Below are 24326 nucleotides of genomic sequence, written 5' to 3'. Positions count from 1 at the left end.
AATCATAGACCAGTATAAGCTGGCTGTGCTTATCCAGCCTTTTCGTCTGCCTTTGTAGCACCTGGAGAGCTGCAACTGGTCGGGCTTGCTGCTCAGCAGCATGCATCTAGCTGACAGTACAACCTAGCACCTATGTACCTGTTCTGTCATCTGTGCTGTCATCATTATCACCTGAACTCAGTTTCTGCTTCAAAAAACAAAGTACCCAGCCCCTTTGTCACTCTCTTCTGCATTTTGTATTCTGTTCTTGTTAGAAATTGACTGCGCGGACATGACAGCCCAGGTAACTAGTCCCTCTGGAAGAAACTTTGATGCAGAAATAGTAGAAGTTGACAAAAACACCTATTGCGTCCGCTTTGTACCGCAAGAAATGGGAGTTCACACTGTGGATGTCAAATACAGAGGGCAGCCTGTGCCGGGCAGCCCCTTCCAGTTCACCGTGGGGCCGCTTGGTGAGGGTGGAGCTCATAAAGTGAGAGCTGGAGGCCCGGGGCTGGAGCGTGGAGAGACAGGCATCCCAGGTGAGTCCTCTGCTCTTGGGCTTCAGTGCCTGGGTCTGCAGTGCAGTGCTTTGGTTTCTGTTGGCCTTTGTGAAAGTCCTGCTTCTGAGAGCCTGAGCAGAGCTCAGTGTAATACTGCAGGCTCGCCCCACGCCTGGGGGTGGTCAGTGGAGAAACACGTGCAAAGAAATAATACTGCTGCATCGTGCAGATGGAGAAGCTCACAGCATGGAAACCCATGTTTGGGTGACTGCTCTCAGAATGAGCCTGAAGTTGTTAGTGTACTATTCGAAGCTAATAGGCTAATTCAAGGCTCTTGGAAAAGCTGCCAAGTGTTATCACCCAGCACCATGGCTCAACGTACCATTTCTCATACACGTAATTATGGGATGCTGCTATTAGAAAGGGGTTGTCTGTTAGAAGGAAGCTGAAACCCAGCAGCAGTGAGCTTACTCTTGTGTATGCTCTTGTGTGTTTCAACAGCTGAGTTCAGCATATGGACACGGGAAGCTGGAGCTGGAGGACTGTCTATTGCAGTAGAAGGCCCAAGTAAAGCAGAAATTGCCTTTGAAGACCATAAAGATGGATCTTGTGGTGTATCATACATAGTTCAAGAGCCAGGTACACAGTAAGACCAAAATGTACTGAAATAAAACTGAAAGCTGTTTCCAAAGACATGAAGGAAACTCACTGCATCTTTTCTTCCCCCAGGCAACTATGAGGTGTCCATAAAGTTCAATGATGAGCACATTCCTGAAAGCCCCTACCTGGTTCCAGTCATCGCCCCGTCTGATGATGCTCGCAGGCTCACTGTCACTAGCCTTCAGGTGAGACATAAGGAAACATCTCCACAACTTGCCACAGAGACTGATTTCGTCCTTGTTCTCTGAGACCAAAATGGTTGTCCTTTCTTCTTAGGGATAACCTTGCCTTGGTTGGTGCTTGTTTTCAAGTTCAGCTTGCAGACAGGGAGAGGTTTTTGACAGTTAGCCTCTTGGTAACTTAGGCCAGTAGAGTTGGTCCAGCTTTAGCTAGCTAGGATTTGAAGGCAGAAGGCTAAAATAAGTCTATTACAGGTAGTAACATTTGAGAATTAAAAATAAAAGGCTCTAGAAGCAGCACTGGTAGAGCTAAAACTTGATTTTCCCCCACAGTTAGCTAGGGGAGGCCCAGTTACAACTGAAGCATGAAAATGAACAAGCAGTGATCATGCTGATAACTAAGTTGCTGTGTCAGCACGTGCGCTGAAAAGCTGCGTTTCTGCAGGTGAGACAGTGTAGGCCTGCTTGGTCAGGACATTACTGCAGCCTTGTCTGAGCGCTGAGCATCTGCACAGGCAGATGGATGAGGCCCCCCGATGAAGTCAGAGCATGAATTCGCTCTGGCTGATGTCACGAAACCACAGTCACAGCGCAGATAATTCATGAATGGCAGCAAATCTGTAGGAGAGAATTCCAGCTTTGTAGTTGGTCCGGGTTCATCTGTTAACCTTACCATTATTTTTGTGTGTGTGGTTACTTGCATTAAAGTACAAGTAACATTAAAGGTCTGACTTAAACCTCCAAAGCCAGAAACTTGGAAGGGAGACTGAGAGTAGAGTGTGTGTCTAAACATACTGTACCTCAGTCCTCATTGAGCGGTGACGAGCAATTAGTACTTCAGTTGAGGCTATTTTTGATGTGCCTGTACTGGACTTTGCCTGGGCTTCTCCACCTTCTCTGTGTAAACAAATGGTGACAGCCTGTTCCTGTAGCGTCTCTTCTGCCAACGAGTTACAAGGGCGTTAATTAGTCACTGTGGTATTGATGTTTCTCTTGTGTTTCATTTAAAGACTCTTTGACAGGAATACTCACTTCAATTAAGTCCTGGAGAGGCAGATAAAGCTGAGTATTCTGTAAAGGAGCTCCGTGTGCAGCATCACTCTGCTAAACCTGCATCAGGGATTTGCTTTGTATATTGTACCTCAGTTCTACTCAGTTGCATTTATTTACCTCTCCAGGATTTAGTTGAAAATGAAATCAGGTAACGTATGTTCAGCATAAAATATTACTTCTAATAGCTGCAAGAGCTTTCCTCTAGCTGTGACGAGCAGTGCAGCATGGGTGCTGAGCTGAGTCACCTTCCAGCAAGCAATGCTGCACAGCGCCGATGGTCTGACAGCACAGCAACATCTGGTTTCGTGCTTTAAATTACTTTCTCATTTTAAGACATCTTGTGGTGGCGTTCTAAATGTAGCCTCTTGTGGCAAATATAAACATGCCTATTACTCTTTCAGACAACTGGATTATCAGAGGCTTTTCCCCTGAATGAATCTGGAATGAATGAATGGGCTGAAAATGGAGCTATCACTTAAACATCCTTTAAATCAAGTGCCTGCGTACAGGGGTCTGACCTCGGTGATAATGGGTGACTAGTCTTGTAAACCTGCCTTTGCCTGATTTGGCAGAGTGTCATCTGGCTTCCAAAAATGGTCTTTTACTATCAAAAAAAAATCAACTGAGTGGATGTAGGTGACTTAAATCAGTCACTCCATAAGAGTTTAAAAAGAATAGAGAAGAAAAAACTTCTGATTTGAGAGTTACTGTTAAGTCATAACGCTGTCTTTTTGTTGAAATCTAAAAAATTATGTTGAAATGGTTATTTCCCTGTCACTAATCTTAAACAAAAGTTTAAATTTGGTAATCTGACTGTTGCATTCTCAGGAGTCTGGATTAAAAGTTAATCAGCCAGCATCCTTTGCTATAAGGCTGAATGGGGCAAAGGGCAAGATTGATGCTAAAGTCCACAGCCCCTCCGGAGCTGTAGAAGAGTGCCATGTGTCTGAGCTGGAGCCAGGTGAGAACAGCTTTACGTTTATCAAAACACATGGGGTGACTTGCAAAAACACTCTCCCAGCCTCACAGTGTCTGGATTTAATCCCTTGGCTTGCTAATAGTGTACCCAAGGAGTGAGCAGCTTGCTTGGAGAATGACTTCTCCTTGTCAGCAATTTCATTAAGAGCTGTTCAATCAAGTTTACGTTCATGTTCTTCCTAGATAACTAATGAAGTGACCGAGTCCTAACTTGTGTAAGATGCTAATATTTAAGGGCAAACTCTAAAGAGTTTTTGCATGAAGTCTTGGCTTGCCAGTGGAGGCACAGCGATATTATTCGTAAAGGAAGGGGGTGAAATATGATGTGGTTGTTGAATTTAGCCAGTGAAGAAGTTTATTTTTCAAAGCTATGCTTCCATCTTTGACAAATAGTTTATTTTTAACTTGCACTCCTTCATATGAAACATTAAGGAAACTGAATATAAGCAAACGCTACAGAAAGCTCAACACCTGTTTCAGCAATGAGCTTTTCTTTTTCAATTGAAGTTTGAATGAATTATGGTCTGTACCGTGCCAGTCTAGCTGTAGTCCAGCTGGGGAAGGTCAGTCACTCCTCTGGGTTAATCAAAAACATGAAATATCAGCAAATTGCTGGATAACTCTTAAAGGTGCCACGTCTGTGGTGTCAGAGCAGCACGCTCAGCCTGCTGGTACAACTTGACTTGCTTTTTCCCAGCTGCTTTTTGTAAGGAAGCCCAGTGTGCTGCTCTGTCTGCCACTGACAGGTTGGGCTGTGATTCAGCTGTCACCTCTGGTTTCGCGGGTGAGGCACATAGCCCTGAGACTCACGCTGCTGGCTGGATGACAGCTGAGATCAGTTCCTGGTAGACAAGGTGAAAATGCAATCCGTGACACCTCCTGTGATAAATACATCGTTTTTCTACTTAAATAGGAGCGTAGCAGCTTGTAAAGCCAAGTTTGCTTATGTTGGGACCAAAATATGTTGAAACGTGGAAGCCTTGCTTGGGCTGCTAACCAGCTCCGCGTTGGGTTTAGTTGCTGCTGCTGTCATCTCCGAAATGTCAGAAAAGCCTCTTCTCTCCTGCAGACAAGTACGCTGTTCGGTTTATCCCCCACGAGAACGGAATCCACTCCATCGACGTGAAGTTCAACGGAAGCCACGTGGTGGGCAGCCCCTTCAAAGTGCGCGTTGGCGAGCCTGGGCAGGCGGGCAACCCTGCGCTCGTCACGGCGTACGGACCGGGCCTGGAGAGCGGTACCACGGGTAACCCTTCTTTTAGAGCTCCTGTACAAACCTGTTGGCCTTCTGGCTTTCTTGAAGGAGCCAGAAGCTGTTTGTAGGCGTATTTTTACATGACTTGCTCTGCTAAGGCAGCTGAACTAACACATTCTCTGCTGACCTGGGTGCAGACTAATTTTGCTTTCTCGCATGCTCCTGAAGTCTCATAACCATCACTAGCAGGTCTGCATGCTACACTGAGCCTTAATAAACTTAAAACCTTTGTAAAGCAGCAACTGCAGCAAAAGTTCACTTGAGCTGGTTAGCCGAACTCTGCTTAGGTGGTCCCCCAGAGCTCTGGAGATGCTTTGGCCCTGTTCCACACGTGAACCTGCAAGGGACGGAGGCTTTTGCAGAGTTACACAGCTGTCAGAAAGCAGTCAGTGACTGCCCTGCATGTATGCTCCAGAGTGGGCGAAATACTGGGGGGGAACAAATGTAGTCGATTAGTTTTTATTTTCCTTTGTCTTGAAACTTGGTAATGAGAAGTAAAACAGGGTTTTTGGAAGCTTTTCCTGTAGTGAATGCAGTTATTCAGCCGGCTGACTAGTTTAAGGAGTCTCATTTAACTTGCATACCCCTGTTAATCAACTGGGTGCGAGGGTGTACCCAGTTAGCTTTTCCTTAGTGCTTGCACCTCTAAGAAATGTCAAGTTAAATGTAACATGACGTGTAAAACCTAGGGAATATGATGAATTGTGTTCTGTTCGTAGTATTTCATATATGCTTCAGATGCAGCATGAATACTGACACTACTTGGAAATCTGACACCTATTTATCTACTTTGGCTGCCCCATCTGACAGTTCTCAACTCAGAAATGTAGATTATTTTTTTTTATTTGTATGATTTTGGTCTTTGTAAGAAAATATGAAAGCATTCCAGAATATGCGCTTTGATTTGTTTAATTGTGTGCTTTTGTGGGCCACACACAGGTGAAGAGCAGAATAAAGCTGGTTTTTTTTCCCTTTGATATGCAAGGCAGCAGCTAGTTCCCTTTATTCTATCCACTGCTGTCTTTTGAGGATTCTATTTATACCTTTTTTTTTTTTTTTTTTTTTTTTTTTTTGTCCCTGGAAGAAATACTGTGTTTATTCAGCCAAAGCTTGTGCTGTTCTGGAGAAACCAAGCAGTTAGTTTTGGAAGCGTATGGATATACTGTGTAAAATAAAGATACTGCAGCCTGCGCTGCTTTAATAGGTGGAAACAAAAGCACTCATTAATACTAGCCACTGATGCATCAGGGACGGGGGAATTTTCCTCCATCTATAAAGGTGCTCGGGGTTGTTTTTAATCTAAATAGACTGTTTAACTTCAGCAAGGTTACTCTGTGCCTCCTTGTTGAATCCTGGCCACTGCTAAGGGAGCAGCATTCTCGAACAATGGCCCAGTGTCAGACCCGGATAGCTGGGGGCTGAGCACCTGAAACGTGTCCCCCGGGAGCCTCCAACAAGGCAGGCCTTCAGCGGGGGCACCGGGAAAAAGCCGCGGCTCCTGAGCGAGGAGTCTGCAGGGAGAAGCTGTGAGGCTTGCTGCTCTGGGAAATTAATTTTCCTCCAGCTTCTGATGTATTAATTGGCAGAGCCTGTTTACTGTTAGCAGCGTGTGGGAGGGGACGGGGCTGCACCAGGAGCGCTCTGTGGCTAAGCAGTGCGTGTTGCAAGCTGGCTGCCCGGCCTCCTTGGTAAGGCTTCCTGCTGCCACGCTCGGGGACGGTGCCTCTGGGAGCTCCGGGCTCTTCCAGCATTGCAACACAGCGGCTGCTTGTGCAGAAAGGCTAGAAACTTCCCCGGGTTTGCCACCACACATACATGCTTCAGTCTCTCTGTAGTAAACTTTCCCATAGCTGTCTTGGTTCTGATGGCACTCGAGCCCTTTATTCCTTGTCAGCAGCGTCTGATACAGCGACCAAAGATCGTAAATATTTGAAGCCAGTTTGACAGTAAATTACTTGAGGACTAAAAGCCTCACTTTTAAATTCTTCTCGTGCTGCTGGCATTGTGTCATTGGCTTAGTATTAAGAGCAGTAATTCAGCTCTGTTAGCCAGATGCTGTAATTAAACAAGCTTTTGTTTCCACAAACTGCTTGGAGTGTTGTTGCAGAGCAGTTCAAACACCCGGCTCCTCCAGGAGACCTCTCAGCCCTTGTCTCTCAGGCTTTCTTGTGGGCCCTTCACCACTGATTTATGGTCTGTGTGGTGGGACGGCTCTGAACTTCCCTGAGCTTAGACACGAAGGAACTCGCCTCAGTGCGGGCTCCAGCTCCCAGCAGAAGGGCCCTCGTTTAAAGAGTTCTGCCTTTCCTTGTTAAGTCGGCCTTTTGATGCCGAGACACTTCCCTTTCGGTCCTGAAGGGCTGTCTTGTCCATTACATCAAATCACCAGCTCCTATTTAATAACTGAGGCTGCTTTTGTAACAACGGCTGTGAGGAAGAGTGTGTCTTACTGTGCTACGTCTTTCTAGGGTTGCAGTCGGAGTTTTTCATTAACACGACCAAGGCTGGTCCAGGTACCCTCTCTGTTACAATTGAAGGGCCATCAAAGGTGAAAATGGACTGCCAGGAAACTCCAGAAGGTTACAAAGTCATGTACACACCCATGGCTCCAGGAAACTATTTAATTGGAGTTAAATATGGTGGACCTAACCACATAGTGGGCAGCCCCTTCAAGGCAAAGGTTACAGGTAAAAAGCTAACCAGTATTTACTGCGTGCCTGAAGTAGTTTGTGTCACTCAGCAAGTATGTCCCTCTGAGATAGCGCAGCAGTCAGGGTTAGATGCCTGGTGCCCAAAAACACAAGAGGCAAAAAACACTTTTCCCCATCACCTCCAAACCCTAGATAGGGATTTGGGGAGATGCTGAGAACTGCCTGCGGGCTGCAGAAGCATCAGTCGTGGAGCTCACCAGCTCAGCTCTAAAACAGCTTCAGGGGAAATGCTAGACTTTGACCTAGCTCTAAGGTGTTGCATTGGCAGCGGGGAAATACGACTTGGTTACCCACTCTTCCTCCCCAGCCCCTGAAACCTGGAGACTTACAGCACAAATGATGCCCCTCTTGGTCTCATTTTGGTGCTGCCATGGCCTGACCAAGGGCCGTAGTGTCTAGGGGCTTTCAGATGATGTGAGGAAGGCTGGTTTTACATCTAGGAGCTCTTTCTCTTCAGTGCTGTGTTGAAGCATAGGCTAGCTCTACTGCTGCCCCAAGCTAGAGGAATCCTTCCTGGTGCCCAGGCGTGGTGGTGGTCTTGGGGGGCAGATGGTAGGGACTGCACTCCCCTGGGCTGGGACATGCTCTGCTTTCAAAATGGATTGTTGCGAAATTGCACCTGCTTTTCTGCCAACTCAAGCCATTTTTGGCATTTTGGTGATTGGAGCACAATTAACTCTTCTCCAGCGGCCAGCTTTGCTTAATGAATCCTGAAGTTCCTGTGGTCCTTTAACCACTTAAGGGCTCTGGGATGGGACTGTTGCCAGTGTTACTGGAAGATGTTGGTTTAAATACCGAAGAAGGAAATTGCTCCTCTGAAAATGCATTTTGGATGCAGAATGCATGCTAGTTGCTAAGAGGATTTCAAAACCTCCTGCTAGATGCCTTTCAGATGGGGTGAATCTGAGTGTCAGAAGTCTTTTCTGTTTCTAGGACAGCGACTGGTCAGCCCAGGCAGCGCAAACGAAACTTCTTCCATCATGGTAGAGTCAGTGACGAGGTCATCGACTGAAACCTGCTATAGTGCCATTCCCAAATCCACCTCGGATGCCAGCAAAGTGGTTTCCCGGGGAGCAGGACTCTCAAAGGCTTTTGTGGGTCAGAAAAGCTCCTTTTCTGTGGATTGCAGCAAAGCAGGTAAGGGTATAGGAACTAGCTGTATGTTATGGTGGCTTAGCTGGGTGGTTTTTGCATTAAAACATCATTCAGTTAATTGCAAACTCTGTGTTAGGAAAGAGGAAAAGCATGACTTTGTGAGCTGGCAGCTATGAATTAATGAGAGCTCTTAGCAGCAATCTGAGACCTGATTTCAGCTTCAGCTGTAAATCAGCATTTTGTGAAGTTGAAATTCAGAGCTCGAGGTGCTGATCTGGCTGTAAAGAAACACTGTAAGTGCTGCATGGTGCTCACCAAATCAATCTTAAGAGGCTATAAAGACTCCACGTCCTCTCCAAATGGCTTTTCTTAGCCAGGAGCACCTGAAAGAAAAATGGGGTTATGGCATGAGAACAGGCAGGTTGCTAAGCTTAAGCATCCCTCTTGGTGCATCGCAGCCTGTAGTGCCAGATGTTCCCATAAGCTGAGTGCTGATCACCACCTGCAGGCGTTGTGGTGGGCAGAGGACAGGCCAGCTGTGCTTGCTGGTCTCTGCTGCTGACTTCTAAGGAAGTACCTGAGAGGCAGTGCCTGCTTGCTTTCACAGTGTTCATCTCTCCTGTGCTGTAATTAGATAATGGTAGCGTGTCAGGTCCAGCAAAGTGCACAAATAGACCCTTGCCTCTATGAGATTGAGGATTTTTAAATAAAATTCCCTCTTAAACCAAACTACCTTAGCCATACCTCAGATTACTGCTCTGAATTGTGAATTAAAATAACAAAATCTTGTGGTAATATTATGGAGCTAATGTGGTACAGTCGTCACGCTTGTTTGTTTAAGCTTATGAATGCTAACAGTCTGTTGTTTTGCTTTAGGTTCAAATATGTTGTTAGTCGGCGTCCACGGGCCTACAATACCGTGCGAAGAAGTATCCATCAAGCATTTGGGCAGCCATCAGTACAATGTGACCTACGTCGTCAAGGAGAGGGGTGACTACGTCCTGGCGGTGAAGTGGGGCGACGAGCACATTCCTGGGAGTCCTTTCCATATCACTGTTCCTTAATCCCAACCCACATCCGAGTCAGTCTGTGTGTTTGCAATTCAGATGTAGAGTTATACTGGGTGCAGTCCTGTTGCAAAATGCAGTATCTAGATACACACGGCTCACATTTCAATACGCTCAGAAGTAAATTCTGTAACTTTGTTTTTACAAGCATTTCACTTCTCTTCTACTTATCAACATAATGTAAATCTATTTAATGTCCTCTTCAAATTGTACCTTTGCAGTACTGTCCAGGTCACTGTCAATGTTTGGAGAATCATGTGGATAACTAGACACTAATTTCCCTTGTGGATGTTAAAGACTTTAGATGTTAATTGAAAACTGGAATTTGTCTTTGTAATTGGGTATCTTAACTACTGATTTTATTTGACTGGAGACTTTACATTTTAGTTATGGAATATGACTTGGGCTGTCCCCAGTTCAAATTCTTTTCTGTAAAGAAATGAGATAAAACTGGTACTATAATAGGTGCCTTTGTATACTTGATCAATTTTAATGCTTAACATAATAAAAGGCTACTAAAAGTGGCTTTACCACTCAAATTTAAAATGTTTTTGGAAATGCATTGCTAATGGTTTACATTTAGGAAAAGTTTATCTTTTATAGCAGACCAAAAGCAGACTTAAAATTATTTCCTGAGAGCTTTCAGCCTTTATGTTAATGCTTTGTAAATCTATACAGGTAGCTTTTTGGCCGTGATGCTAGCAATGCGTTTTTTAATTAGCTTGGGATTCTGGTGAAATTTCTAAAACTTTGCTTTACAGGTAACTCCCAACACGCTTACTGATTTATTTTCTTTTTAAGAACAACTCCCAGTTCGGCTGCAATAAAGTTCCTAGCTTGCCAAGCCAGGCATAGCTCTCATCTGAGTGACCCAAAATCCACGCAGGTCAGAGCACAGCAGTCTAATGGCGAAGGGATCAGCAGTTTCCCTGGCTGCTGCTGGGCAGGCAATGAGTGAGATGGTGCAAACCCCTCCTGGGCATGGAGACCCACATCTGTACTTGGGTAGTGGGCGGGAGGGCGGGTGGGTGTGTAAATGTGCTGACACAATGGCAATAAGAACCAACAAACCCTTGGTTTTGGTGCAAACTGTTTTATTATATCTCAGTCCAAGGACGTGCCTGAAGCATGCTCATCTCTTCCAAAATTTCCTTTAGTGCTGTGAGGGAGATTCATGCTTAGGGTCAAGGAGTGAAAACTTCCATTGTAACTTATATGTTTGTCCTGGATTACTCAATACTACTTTCCAAGTGTGTATCGGAATTGCTGTCAGCTGCTGGGGCTTTAGTAAAACTCCAAATGAGCTTTAACTCTGTGATTAGGAGAAGATAGGATTTGTTGAAAACGTGTTGAAATGTCACTGTCTGTCCCTATGGAGAAGTTCACGCTTACAGTTCTGTAGTTACTTGTGGATGCACTACCCTTGAGCACAGTTGATTTGGGAAATAAAGGACGGTTGTTTGTTTTTTTACTGTGCTTTTTTGTGCCTTAATGTGAAATGCTCACTACATTGTAAACTAGGAAGTGAAAACAAAATAAACTGGAATAAAATGCAGGATTGTAAAATTGTATCTTATAACTTATTAAATAGAAATGTTTGCTTCATTAAAATGTGCATGTTAAAAACAACACCGGGTTCTTTTCATATGTAGTCCATAAAGTCCAAACCAAAACTACAGCGTGTAGCAGCTCCAGACATGCCAAGTGACCTCCGGACCACGAGCCATGCAGGAGGCATCCAAAAACTTGGGCCTAGCTTCAGTGCCATTGTATGTTTTCCTGTAACCTCACTTTTTTTGTTGCTAAAACAAAACGTATTGCAAAAGCTTAAGCCACGGCATCAGCATGGCAGGACGTGACCGTGTTGTGCCAGGTCTTTCTGCACAGACCGCGGTGATGGGGGATCAGCGGAGCTGGAGAGCAGAAGTGTTGTGGGGCTGCGAGGCTGCTCCTGCGTCGCTGCCAGCGGCACCCATGCAGCTCTCTGGTGCTCTCCAGCAGCACCGTGGGGCTGTTTGCAGAAGGTGGCTCCTGGCGTGGCACCTCAGGCCAGCCGGCTCCAGCGCACGGCTATGGAAACCAGCAGATGTTTTCCCAAACACAGCTCCCACTGGAAACACCACTGAAACCCGAGAGGCAGCGGGCCAGCAGCTGCTGCCAAGGACTTTCCTGCCCCAGGTTTATCAGATCGTTTCCTTTTTGTAGTTAATTGTGTTTCATTAGCTTTGTGCTGTGTCAGCTTGAAGCTCCTATTTAAAATTTTGAAAGGAAAAAAAAAAAAAGCCTGAATATAGCTGTCAGGTTGAGTAAACCTGAGAGGCTTGTGCCTGCGTAACTGGTGTTACCCAATCGCCCTGCTCTTGTCAGGCCTCCTCTTGCCTGTTACCACTTGGTCTAATCACGTTAGCTGGAATTAAGGAGAGTTGTCTGAAGTCGATGGGCTGTGATCATTAGCTTGTCTGAGGGGTTACACCACGGCAGGCAGGCTGCAGTGGGGCTGGGATGTCGGTGTGCCTGGTTACTGGTGTCCCGGTGCCTCTCGCCGTGCTCCTTCCTGCCATGCCCTGGGGTCTCGCCTGGGAGAGAGACTGGGAGGAGGACTGCGGGGTGAGCTGCACAGGACGGCCTTTCTAAGCCCACTGCCCTGTGGCACCCCACTGATGTAGGCCCAAATTCGTGCATCCTTTTGGGGGAAAACCCCAAAGGAAAACCCAAGGCTTGGCAGGGCCCTGGCACAGGCCGGTCAGAGCGCAGGCTGCGTGGCTTGCGGGGGCTCTTCGGAGCTTGTCCAAACAGGACTTGTGTTGTTTCTCCTCCGGTACCAGGTGGCCCTAATTCTGTAGGCAGCCACGCATCTGCTTAATTCCAGTCTTCTGAGCGGACTGGCTGGTTTTTAAGCACGTGTGTGTAGTGCCACAGTGTGGCTTCTCCACAGCCTCTCATTGCCGTGGCCTGCTGGCCTGGGGACGTGTTTTCCTCAGCCACCTCAGGCTTCCTGCGGCAGCGCCTTAAGGCTTGGCTCCCTCCTGCGGCACCGCTGCTCCTGCTCCAGGCCACCAGCAGGAGAGCCCTGTGGACCTTAAATATACATTTATATTTTAAAGGTAACCTAGCTTATTTCTTCTGGAGCTTGTGCCAGGTCTCGGACTGTGCAGAGTACCTCGTGTGTCCACGACGGGTCTCCCTGCACCCCCTGACAGGCATCGAGCTGTTCTGGTGTTCGTGACGTGCATCGGCAGTGCAGATCGCTGGGCTGTTGCTTAGCAGGACTGTTTTTATTCAGATTGTGCAAACCCTGTAATCATTTCCCCCTCTAATTGTCATTCTGTGGAAAGCAAGATTGTGAAATTTCCAGTTGTTTTATTCTGTGGGCAGTTTTAGCGTCCAAATGTATTTAAAACTGAATTGATTTTATTTTTGCCTTTTTTTTTGTTTGTTTGTTTTTACTCTGCATTTTAATGCACTTGTCTTGCTTAAAGGAAACAAACCATGTCCTAATTGCATTTCAAAGACTGCCCAGAGAGATTACGTACAAACAGGCATCGGTTGGCAGCAGCTGGGATGCTGAAGTGAGAGTGTTAACGCAGGGCAGGGCACAGAGCTGGGCAGAAGCAGCAGGACAGGCTGCAGCTGAGTTACCCACCAGCAGGTCCCTCTCACAGAAGGGCATCGAAACAGCCCTGCTGCCAGAAATCCCGCGTGTGCTATCCTGCTTCCACGGGGCCGCCTGGGAAAAAGCTTTTCCATTGCTTCCCTACGTTTCCCAGGCTTGCAGGGTTTGTTGCCAGGGCTATGAATTCATATTGCACGCTCAGAAAAAATACTGGCAATGTCACGAGATCAGGCTGGATTTATGGTTGTGTCGCTATTAATTTGAGTGAATTTAAAGTGCATTCTTTATACAACACGAATGAAAGGCTAATATATGTGAGTTTTAAAAAAAAATTGATAGGCAAAATATAATTTAGCAGGACCCAGAGGTATGTTTGACAGCTCCTTCCTATGATGAACTGCCTTTCAGCAGGACCTTGGTACTGCAAATATTTACATATATGCTGAGCTTGAAGCCTGTGAGTCCTCTGAGCCCTGTGGAGGAGCTGGCCCTGCTCTGAGAGGTTGCGAGGATATTTCTTTCTGACAGCAACGTCCTAAGGATTTTGGGGGGAATTGGGGGATTTTTTGCATCTGGCGTCACTGAAAATAGCTGGGGCCAAGCCCCCTCCTAGCTCGGAGGCACAGAAAGGAGGTCCCAGTCCAACTACCAGCATTTACAGAGCGTTTCACTGAAGGTTTCTATCTCCTTTGCCAATATGTAAATTAACGCCTATAAATCTGCCTTCTGCCTAATAGAAAATACCGTGCAAATGCCGACAGCTGAGACGCTATATTTAAAACGACACCTGAAGCATTTAACCTTGTTTTTCCTTCCTGATAGACAACCTGAGTGCACAGAGAGGGCATTCATGCTTTTATACCAGGTGACAGATGGTGAAAACGTGGCCTCGCGTCTCAGGAAGGCAGGGGGGCTGAGCAGGAAGACCCCCCCCCCCCCCCCAAATCCCAGCTTCTCGACGCTGTCTGCCTCAGCTGGGCAGGGCAGTCTTCCTCATGGTCACCGCAGCGCGTTTCCAACTGCAGCCTGGGTTTGTGACCGGCTCACCTACAGATATGGTGAGACCAGGGCCATTTTGGGGGCAACTCTCGAGGGTCAGTGGGAAGGGGCTGCATGAGGCGTGTGTGGGGATGCAGGTCCGTGAGGCTCTGCGGTCGGAGCTGCGTCTCCTTCCCGTGCCAGGTCTGCAGGCGATGCCGCGGTACGGGCGTCCGGATAGCGAGGGGCCCACGCAGATACTGGGATTTGTAGCGGTGCCACCACAGGCACTGGGATTTATAATGGTGCCACCAGGGGGGGCCATAATAATATTTATTGCACGCGTAGCTCCCCACGCGAGGGGTGGAGAGAGGCTTGCGGAAGGCAGAAACCGGTGTTATCCTGGGCGTGGGGCTTACAGAGGTCGTGGAAATGCTTTTAATGACCAAGAAAGCAGGCTCCCTGATTTCTCTGCCTCTGATATTTCTGCTGCTGGCCTGCTTTGAGGTGATTGCACAGCACAGCCCGCTTTGGGGCTGCAGCTTGGGGGCTCGCTGCACACCCCGTGTTTGGTGTGGCTTTGGTGGGTGGCCAGTGCCTGCTGCTGGCCTCCCCTTGCCACAGGAGCAGGAAAGCAGCAGGAGCGCTGGAAGCTGTGCAGGCTGGAGTTGCTTCTGTTTGTATTCGTGCACAGTTAAACTTTTGGAAAAGCAAAACAAACATGGGTGTAAACACAAAGAAGGGGCTGTGCTGCACGTGGGTATCGCTGTGCTGGAGGAATTTGGAGCTGGGGATGCTTGTACTGCTGCAGAGAGGGGACAGTCCCCAGTCCTGCTGACCCCAGTTGGTTAAACAGCACGTTGTGTTTGATGATGATTTATTTATCATTTCTTAATGCTCTCCCAGCGCTGCATTTTCAACCGCAGTGTGTTCTGTGCCAGTTTGCTCTGGGGCACATGCAGAGCCCCCCCAAACGGCCAGATCCCCGTGCAGATTTGTACTGGTGTCCCCCTGCTCTTCCTGCCACCGGTACCCATTTCCCCATTCTCCCAGCCTCTGGTACCCGACGGGAGGCATGGCGATGCTTGCCCAGGGCCAAAGGGCTCGGCACCTTTTGTTTAGCTGAACCCCTTCTGCTCTTTGTTTGCGCTTGGCCAAGGCCCTCGTGGAGGAAGCGGAGAGTTCCCAGCCTCAGAACAGCCTCTTTGTTTCTCTCCCAGCCCTCAGCTGAGACCTGGCTCGCGCAAGACAAAGTCTCCCCGGGCCATTTCTGATTTCTAGCGTGAAACTCCTGTTTGGTCATAAATAAAGCTCCAGAAGCCTCCTTCATCTAAAGAGGGGCTTTGTTCTGGCTGCAGAGCATCCAGGATCCCGGAGGCTTGAACTATTTAAAAACCTCTCTGCAGCTGGGAGAACTGGGTAATGATCCCCTGGTGTGGAAAATTCAGAGAAGGCATAAACTGTTAAAAGTTTATATATATATATTTGCAATATTGTCTGATGAATGTGTGGGATAAGCATAGGAATATATCTAGAGACCTGCTGCACTGACCGTACAAGCTTTGGGCACCTCCCAGCCCCTCTGCAATGTTACGAAGCGATGCTGTCTGTCTGCTCTGAGTCCTCCAAAAGTGCAAAGGAGCAGCACTTTGCAGAAGATGTCTCTCTGCAGTTCAAATTCTCATCCTCTGTGCCATCCACAGAGTGCCATCTGCTAACACCATGCCCCATGCTGCAGCCACTGCAGTGATTAGTATCTGAGCATGCCTCTTGTTCTCAAATGCTGGATAAAACATAATGTTCGATGTCGCAAATAAGGATAAACCTTTTTCAGTAACGCTTAGTCATATTTACATATTTTTCATGATTGACTATATCCATTATTACTTTGCTGGACTGAGCTTTGTTCCTGTGTGCATTGCCTCTTTCTGAAAGCCAGAAAGCATCTGTCATGTGGACTAAGATGCGAGGCCAGAGACTTAGATTGATTTCAGCCTTCACATGAAACATCGCTGCTGTCAGCCAGACAGTGGCATTTCTATAAAAATCCCAATGTAAATATTTGTTCTAAATCAGGCTCTTTCTTTCCTTTTGCCTTGGCTGGGACATTAATCAAGGGAGCTTATGAAATGCTGTATCACTTTCAGATTAATTGCTACTGAAAATTGGGACTGTTGCTGTCCCCCTTTTGGCATGATCTCCTCCAGATTTATTTTCTTTCTTCAAATTCTTTCTCCCCAGACAGGCCGTTTTCACAAAGGCCAAACTGTTTTCCTCCCCTACAAGAGTATCTTGTTTGCCAGCCCTCCCCTGGTCAGCAGACAAAATGAGGGGCGTGGATTAAGGACTGTGAATATTTGCCCTCACAAACTGTTGGATTATTTGCATGTCAGGGTGCTGAAATCAGATTTTAATTGCAATTTTGAGCCTGCCCTCCTTTCACCTGAGCTCTGCAAGACTTCTCACCTGAGGCTTGTGAGCCAGGAAGGGTGGGCGCACCTGGCAGCGGGACGGGAGTGCAAACACCCGTGTGTTACTGCTGCTGCCTTGTGGCTGTGTCGGCGCCGAGAAGGGACTCTTGCTGTCTGCCCATCTGTCTTTTCCTTCTGTCTTTCCCCAAGCCCTTGATGCTGTGAGCACTCTGCATTTCACAGACCGACCAAGTAGTCGAGTTCAGTGACGTTCTGCATGTTTTTCATTGCAAGGTGCCACGCACAGCCCTGCATCTTGTCGGTGGCAGCCCTGAAGCACAACACGATGCAGAGAGGTCCTGCAGCCCCTCTGCTGCTGACGGGGGAGTGGTGGAGCCAGTGTGGGGTGCCTCTGCCCCTCGGGTGTTACAAATAAAGCACGGGGAAGCATTTTGTGTTACTGCTTTACATGGGTAATTGGTACAGTAAGTCTAGCGTGCTGCTTCTAGATGATTTATTTTTGCTGCATTTACAATCAGGAAAATAACCTGAAGGTTTAATTCACCTTCACACTCTATTTTTGGTTTAAAAAACTCCTTTTTTTTTTTTTCCCCTGCTAAATATTGCACTTGCTGTGAGTATAGTGATGCTGGTCTGCTGAAAGACCTGGTGGCATCCTTGTATTGTCACTCCGTGTGAGCAGATCCAGCATGCTCATGAGTTTGCCTGGCGATTCTTTCTTCCTCTCCTCTTCTTTGAGAACTTGGATTTTATCCAGTCGAAGAAGCCGCCCTTTGCTTTCAACTCAAACTCCACCGGGAAGTGGTCGCTCACCCCCAGCGCCTGCAAGAGATGGGCACAGGGGTGCTGGGAGCATCCACGCGCCTTCCAGGCCCTGTTTGGAGGGGTTCTGGTGGCGTTGGGGGGGGACACGTGCATGCTGTGTCACTTTGGGAGGATGCATGGCCCAAGCTGTGCCCGTATCTGCACCTCCCTGCTGCAGGGAGATGGCTCTGTGCTGGCCAAGGTGCGCCGCGTTGGCCCTCCCAGGGGAACCCGGCGGTGCCGCGTGGGCTGTGCTGTGCCTACCTGCTCCTCGGTCATCTGGAAAGCCGTCTGGAAATCAAAGATATTGACGGAGTGCGGCATGACGGCTTGGCTGAGCTGCTCCCCGCTGACCACGATCCTGCGAGGGGCGAGGGAATGGGGCACCGGTTCCACAACCAGTGGCAGCCGTGCCGGTGGCCGGAGAGGTGGCCTCCACGCAGGCACAGCTACAAAAGGTTTGTCCCCACCTGGGGCTGGCTGCGGAGAGGTGCCAGCAGCTGCTTTTGTGCCACAGCTGTCTGACTGCTTTCCTTGGCAGCGAGCCACCCAAATACCTTGGCCTTGGAAGCCAACGTGCAATGATGTGCATCGAAACCCACCACAGAGCTCAAAGCAGGAGTCTGGACACAGAAGCCACCGAGGACTGGAGTGTCCCAAAGTCAGGCTTTGGTGCAGGAGCTCGTTAAAGGGGTTGAAGCCCTGGCTGCCCGTGCTCTAGCAAGCTGCTGCATGCCCTGTCCCTGCCGAGGGAGCTGCCTGCCCCAGCAGGACTTGCCGTATGCTGGGTCTGGGTGAGGCTTCACACCAGCTGTGCAGAACAAGGCTCTGCGTTTGTCCCTTCAGATTATGAGTGCAATAACAAGAACCTCAGCACGAAACCGGGGCACAAAGCTGGCATCGCCAAGGCCCCTCTGCAGCAGGGCAGCTGCAACTCTCCCTGCTGATGGGATGATTTCAGATCCATCCCCAAAGCAACTCAGTTTGCTTTGTCTGACGGTCAGCGACACCTTCCCATTACTTTTATTTTTTTTGATGTGAGTGTTTTGTGCAGGGACTGGTTGGGCTGTGAGCTGTTTACCTGTCATATGGGCAGCTTGTGCTGCTCTTCACCGTGGTGTCATTTTTGTCACCAATTAGCCAGGCGAACTCCGAGTAGGTCCTCAGCCGGATGTTCTTCCAGTGCTTCCGGGGAACGTAGCTGCACCCGGCGTTGAAGTCCCCCATGAAGACGAAGTTCTGCAAGGCAGGAGGGATTTCAAAGGCAGTCGTGAGGATAGATCTTCAAAATAAGACCAGTAAGACCAGAAGAGGGTTTCCATGGGAAGACCAGTAAGGGTTTCCATGGTCCACAGAGGTGACGAGCGGCCCTTGCAGTGCATGCAGCGAGCGCTCAGGAGCGCTGTGGGGCTTGGCAGGGGCCGTGCACCCAGCCTGCTGCTGCCTGTGCCGAGCTGGCACCCCCGGGGTGCACAGGGGAGAGGCACTGCTGATGTCAGGGGAGGTTTCCCTGATCTGGACCCACATAAGAAGAAAAACCTAAATATTTTACAATCCTAGGGAAGCACACGCTAGTCCATTAATGGAAGAGCAGAAAAGAGTATGAAAAAAAATAAAGGTTCTTTTCCTGGAGGATGTTCTGCACCTCTGCTGTAATGTAGTTACCAATGAGCTGCTGATTTTGATGGCTGTGCTGCTCAGGATGAGCCCTGCGCTTCCCAGCTCCATCCCTGCCTGGCTGGGAGCCAGAGAAGGGGCTGGCAGAGAAGGGGCAGGCAATGCACCCCTCTGAGGTGTGGCGGTTTTACCGGGGATCACATTTACTGGTCAAAAGGTAGAGACCTCAATGAACGTACGTCAAAGAGATGCTCAAAATCTGGGGCTCAGTGTCAACAGTTTTCAGGTTATCAGGCTCTGAGTACTGTGCGGGGTGAATGAGTGTCAGAGCTGCTATAGTAACACATATGTGGCAACCAACCTTGGTGTCCCAGCGCTGTTTTATGTCTAAATACACATCATAGAGCTCGTCGATCTCCCGTACTGCCATCTCCGGTGTGGTGTGCAGAGGGACTACAGCGAACTCTTTGACAGCTTAAAAACAAAGCAAAAGAAAAGGAAATAATATAATGGTTAAACACGCAATGAATCACAAAGAGACTGGCTTGGAAGCCAGAAGAGTTTTCTGAAAGAAGAAACAGCTTCTGCTTTGGCTGCACATCAGAGGGCGTTTGCTGGGTAATTGCAGCATCTGCGGCACGAGCGCCGAGGCCAAGCTGGGGATGTGAGGACATGCCATGCTGCTGCAAACCTGCTCCAGACCCAGTGCCACCAGTGCAGGACAGAGCTGCCAGGCCCCTGGGGCTGCTGAGGGGCAGGTGCTGCGGCAGGGGGCTCGGACGCTGCCCCTTACCCACCCCAGCCCCGCCACCAGCAGAAGGACACGTTTCTGAGAGCATCCCACCAGTTTTCGGTGACTGGAACCAGACAACGAAGGGCTCTCTGGAGAAGGCATCCTCGTCCCCGGGCTGGGTGTCAGGGTACTGGTAGGTTTGTTTCACCGATACCAGATTTTGCCTGCAATGGAATAGCAGAGCTCCTGGAGGTGCTCGTGGCTCGCTGGACGTGCATCCCGTCCCCATGCTGCAGGAGGGCAGGGTGACGTGCTGTGGACTGGCCACGGACGGGCGTGCTGTCCCTCCCGAGCTCACTTGCCTGTAGATGAAGGCGTACTGCTCCTTGTAGGTCTTCCTGCCCAGCCGCCCGCTGACCATGCAGCTGTATTCCTCCTTCTGCCCTTTCGTCTGGCTGGAAGGAGAGGGGCTGCCTTAGCTCGCTCCCGTGTTGCCAGAGGCAGAGGAGCTGATGTCCCACGGGTCTCACATCAGCGCCTATGCCCCGGGTGAGAGACTGGCTGCCTGGCTTCAGAGGGGGATATGGAGACAGAATCGTCTTAGAGATGGGCACAGACTGAGTGTCGTGCCCAGTTCTTGCCTGCTGTGAGGTTTATTTATTTCTAAGCTTTCCTTAGAAACATCCAGCCCAGGCTGTGGTCAGAGCTGGTCTGTGCAGCACAGGGACGCCCGCCTGGCCACGCGACCTCCTGCCCTCCCGTGGTGCCCGCGCCTCACGTGTGCTGGCCCAGGGGCACAACACATCGTTTTACCCGGAGAGCTTCTCCACCAAGAGGGGACACGTCCTGTTCTTGGCTTCCTTTATTTCCATCAGCAGCATGATGTCGCAGCGAGAGATGATCTGCAACAGGAAAGAGCAGAAGCAAGCCTGGAGCATTAGGAAGAGGCTAGAAAGAAGTGGTTACTGGTGCGAAGGAAGTCCTTTGTGGAAGGAGCAGAGCGCTGCCCCCGAGGTCCCGGAGGCGGGCAGCGACTCGAGCAAAGCCCTTCTCCTTTTGGTGCTGCTGCCGGCCCACGCAGGAGCTGGGAGAGGGAACTTGGGAGCAGAGCATTTTTGGGGCTGCAGTGTGAGCTGGTTTTGTTGTTCAAATTTTGCGGGTGATATTTGTGAGAAAGAGCCCCTTTCGTCCCCTAAAACCATAGCAAATGCATATACTGCCATCATTTACTTTATCTTGCACGTAGCACGGACTATAGTAAAGACAGTCCCGAACGGCAGGTCTAATCCCTTTGCAACAAACCCCTCTTCTCCAGCTCTTCACAACGGCAGGATTAAAGCACAGAGAGCAGCAGCCCCTCCTGCTGCAGCTTGGTGCACGTGGGCATGCTACGAGCACCTGCACCACGTCCTCCGCCACCGTGGTGTCACGGGTGGCGCTTCCAGGCTGCAAGTCTGCAACCTGGCTCCTTCCACTCGAATGGAAAAGTTACCTTCAGCTGCCACAGAGCTAGCAAGTTGGTGAGGTTTTGTTTAAATAAATTAGCACTCAGGTTTTTCAGTTTTGCACCACACTCCAAGATGATACTCTGCTATCTTGAGAATACACTTAATTAGGCAAAGATATTTCAGAATAATTAGCACATGAGCAAGGTAAATAATGTATTGCAAAACAAAGCTCTGTGGATTCAAAGCAAAAGCTATTTTTACTGTGCACAGAAATTTTCATCCTTTTCCTAACTCAATTTCCAAAGGAAATAGCAAATGCTGTTTCTGTTATACTCTCACGCAAGCTAAAATAACTGTGAATGCCCTGCTCAACTGCAGGCTTGATTTTCACTCTAACAGTATAAATGGTTTCAATTATTCACTCATTCTTTTACTTGAAATTCAAGTATGAATAAATAAAGTGCGAGATTATGTGGATAAGAAGTCCCTGCAAAGCTCCACATCTGTTTCCCCCAGGCAAATGAACGTACCTTTACCACGACATCCATGACTTCAGGTCTGCCTATTTTTGTCTCTCCAAAAGACCTCACATTGAAGGAGCAGATTTTTAGGCTCAGAGATGGGCTGAAATAGAAGAGCGAGAACAAGACAAAGAGCAACATCTTCAGGGCCTCGGACAAAATGAGCTGCTGGGAGTGTGCCTATAAATATATACCCGTGTGTGTGCACGTGCGTGTGCGTTTGTGCATCCGTCCCCCTGCAGCCAGCTGAGAGGTCAAAACGCACGCTCAGTTTTGTCAATCAAAAGCACGAACAGGAATTGCCATTTCCTCCTTTCCCTCACTTCCATCTCCCAAGGCAGCACTGAGACTTTGAACTTCTGCCCTTTGGGGACAACCCACTTTTCTGAGCTGGCCTCTGTGTCCCAGAGAGGCAACTGCTCTGCCGGCCCCCAGCACCCCTCCTGATGGGGAGGCACCCGCCGTGGGGTGCCCACCAACCCTGGCCACCAGCTGGGGCCACCCTGGGTCAGGACCAGGCTCCCTGGGTGAGCCTGGAGGAGCAGGAGGTGGAGGGGGTGGGTGGTGAACGGGTCTGGGAGGCAGCGGTGGGGAGATGGGGATGCCTGAAGGGCGCTAATGGTGGGCACCAAAAGCTCCGGTGAGAGGGGATGGTGGTGGGATACCCTGAACATGGAGGGTTTGACTGTGCCCATGTTTTGTTCTGCTTCTTCGCCCTGGCTCAGCCATCCCAGCCCAGTAACGGGCAGGTACGTGACGGCCCCAGCCCCAAAATCTCCCAGCCAAGTGTCCCCAGCAAACAGCAGTCCTGGGCTGCTGGCCCAAGGAGCCTGCATGTGGCTCAGCCCCATGCTGCACAGTGGATGGGAAAGGAGGTATAACAAGAAGTCAGGCCAGATGGTGTTATGCATTCTGGAATTTTCTCTCGGTTGATAGCGTGCTTTCACATCCTCTCTGCTTTTCCTGAGAAAGACCCACAGCCCCAGCGCGCCCCTGCCCTGCCTGCACGGCCACGTGCTGGGGAAGGGCGGCAGGGCCCCTCTTAATGCCATATCCAGAAGCACAAGCTCTAATCACCACCTAATTAATTAAACAGGTTTGTGCTGTGGTCAGAAATAACAGCAACTGTCCTGGGCGCCAGGGGGACAGGAGCGAGCCTGTCCCAGCTGCTTTCTCTCCTTTGGGCCCTGCTTGGGCAGGAAAGACTCCACAGGAAAACAGTAAATTATAAAGTGATGTAAAGGGCCTTTCCACGCTCAGGAGTAGCCTTGTTTTAAAGGAGGTAAGTGGGAAGCTCCTCGGCTACAGATGGCTGCGTGTAATTTTGGGGGACCAAAGATTTGCTGTGTTCCCAGCTGTGGGTGGCCAGGAGGGAGAGCAGCAGCTCGGGGGGGTGAACCTGCCTCCCACCTCATCCTGGGATGCTTGTGGCGTGGGCACAGCCTCAGTGTGTGTCCGAGACACCAAAACGCCACGCCAGGCCTGCTTGTGCTACCCCAGCGTCAAAAATGTTTGCTGTGGTGCCTCTGAGGGCTTTTAGTCCTGAACCGGGTGCCCTGCCTCCTGCAGCTGTGTTTGCCCAAGGGCGGCTGCTGTCAGAGCCTGACTCAGCTCCACTTTCCCCTCCGGGCCGCGCCTGATCAGAAGTACGGCCGGCGTCACCCTCTGCGGAGGTGACAGCAACACAACGATGTTACTGGGTGGCTCTTGCTCCTTCCCGCACTGCTTTATCTCCCGGTTCACTGCTTGTACTCTTTGCTCCGTACCAAGCTGTAACACGCAGTGTGAGCCCTTGCCAGCTCCGGGCTGTCCCGGACTTGCACAAGAGCACCTCCAGCCACTCTGTGGGTGCCGTACCTGTCCCTGCCACCACGCGGGTGACAAGCACCCCTGGCACTGGCCATAGATATAGGAATCCTTTTTGCTTCGCTAAGGGACGCTTTTCCTTTTCTATTTGCCCCTGCCCTGAGGGATGCTGGCACGAAAACGTTGCCTCCACCTGAGCAGCAGCTGCAGGCCGTTCCCTAATTCACCCTCCCATAAAACCTCCCCCAGCTGGGGTGTAGAGGGTGAGATCAGTGGGGCTGGGGGCAGCTCGTGGTGGTGGGGGCTCTGCCTGCTTGCCCTGCACCACGCAGGTGTTGGGGCCTTGCTATTTCTGGAGCAGCGATTCAGCTCTCCATCATCTTCCCTTCCCAGGAAGGTGCTGAGGGATGGGTGGGGTGGGACGTGTCTCTTCATTGTGCGTCTCACTGGGGTTCCTACGGGGACACGGGATGTCTGGAGCAGCCTCCTCACCCCTCAGGCGCAGACGCTTCCTTTCAGTCGTGGCCCTGGCTGCCATGCGGGGCACTCGCAGCTTTGTTTTCCCTGCTGGAGAGCCGGGGCTGGCCGCTCTGATGCTTCCTGAGCCCCACTGGAAGGGGCAAGGGGGAGGAAGGCGTGGGCCAGGCCGCATCCCATTGTGTGTCGGCAGCGGGAGCCGGCCTGTGGTCACTGGTGGCACTGGGTGAGTGGGGCGGCCTGGGTGAGGGCCTTTGGCTTTACCACAGCTGTCAGGCAGCGCTTTATTGCCGTCCCTTGGAATTTCAAGTTAATAAGTAATAGGGCTGAGGCTGTTCGGTGTTGCTAAAGTTCACAACCAGGCTGCAGACCAAATATGGCCATTTGGGAAGGGTTTTTTATGTTGTTGTAACACAA

The 24326-nt window shown here is 49.6% G+C and overlaps 2 protein-coding genes across 5 annotated transcripts in view; one reads left to right on the top strand and one right to left on the bottom strand.

Annotated features, from left to right (window-relative positions):
* Positions 1 to 11109, top strand: part of FLNB (filamin B) — an 85281-nt gene extending 74172 nt beyond the window's left edge. For 3 of the 4 annotated variants that reach the window (XM_013184157.3, XM_067003076.1, XM_013184158.3), the window contains 8 exons: positions 255 to 521; positions 984 to 1121; positions 1212 to 1327; positions 3203 to 3335; positions 4422 to 4598; positions 7076 to 7294; positions 8252 to 8455; positions 9290 to 11109. In XM_013184157.3, coding sequence (XP_013039611.3) covers positions 255 to 521; positions 984 to 1121; positions 1212 to 1327; positions 3203 to 3335; positions 4422 to 4598; positions 7076 to 7294; positions 8252 to 8455; positions 9290 to 9477 — 1442 coding nt within the window. In that variant the 3' untranslated portion in view covers positions 9478 to 11109. The remainder of the gene's footprint in view (positions 1 to 254; positions 522 to 983; positions 1122 to 1211; positions 1328 to 3202; positions 3336 to 4421; positions 4599 to 7075; positions 7295 to 8251; positions 8456 to 9289) is intronic. The other variant, XM_067003075.1, reaches the window with a different exon arrangement.
* Positions 11110 to 16979: 5870 nt separating this feature from the next.
* On the bottom strand, positions 16980 to 21811 carry DNASE1L3 (deoxyribonuclease 1L3). Its single transcript, XM_013184298.3, has 8 exons — positions 21636 to 21811; positions 20471 to 20559; positions 20020 to 20112; positions 19769 to 19881; positions 19286 to 19398; positions 18389 to 18546; positions 17572 to 17668; positions 16980 to 17325 (listed from the first exon to the last, which is right to left on the bottom strand). The coding sequence occupies exons 1-8, from the start codon at positions 21765 to 21767 to the stop codon at positions 17197 to 17199; spliced, it is 924 nt and encodes a 307-aa protein (XP_013039752.2). The 5' UTR covers positions 21768 to 21811; the 3' UTR covers positions 16980 to 17196.
* Positions 21812 to 24326: the final 2515 nt, after the last annotated feature.

The sequence above is a fragment of the Anser cygnoides genome, chromosome 10, assembly GCF_040182565.1.
Source record: "Anser cygnoides isolate HZ-2024a breed goose chromosome 10, Taihu_goose_T2T_genome, whole genome shotgun sequence".
Taxonomy (NCBI): domain Eukaryota; kingdom Metazoa; phylum Chordata; class Aves; order Anseriformes; family Anatidae; genus Anser; species Anser cygnoides.
Note: the sequence above shows the minus strand (reverse complement) of the source record. Positions and strands in the feature narration are given on the sequence as shown.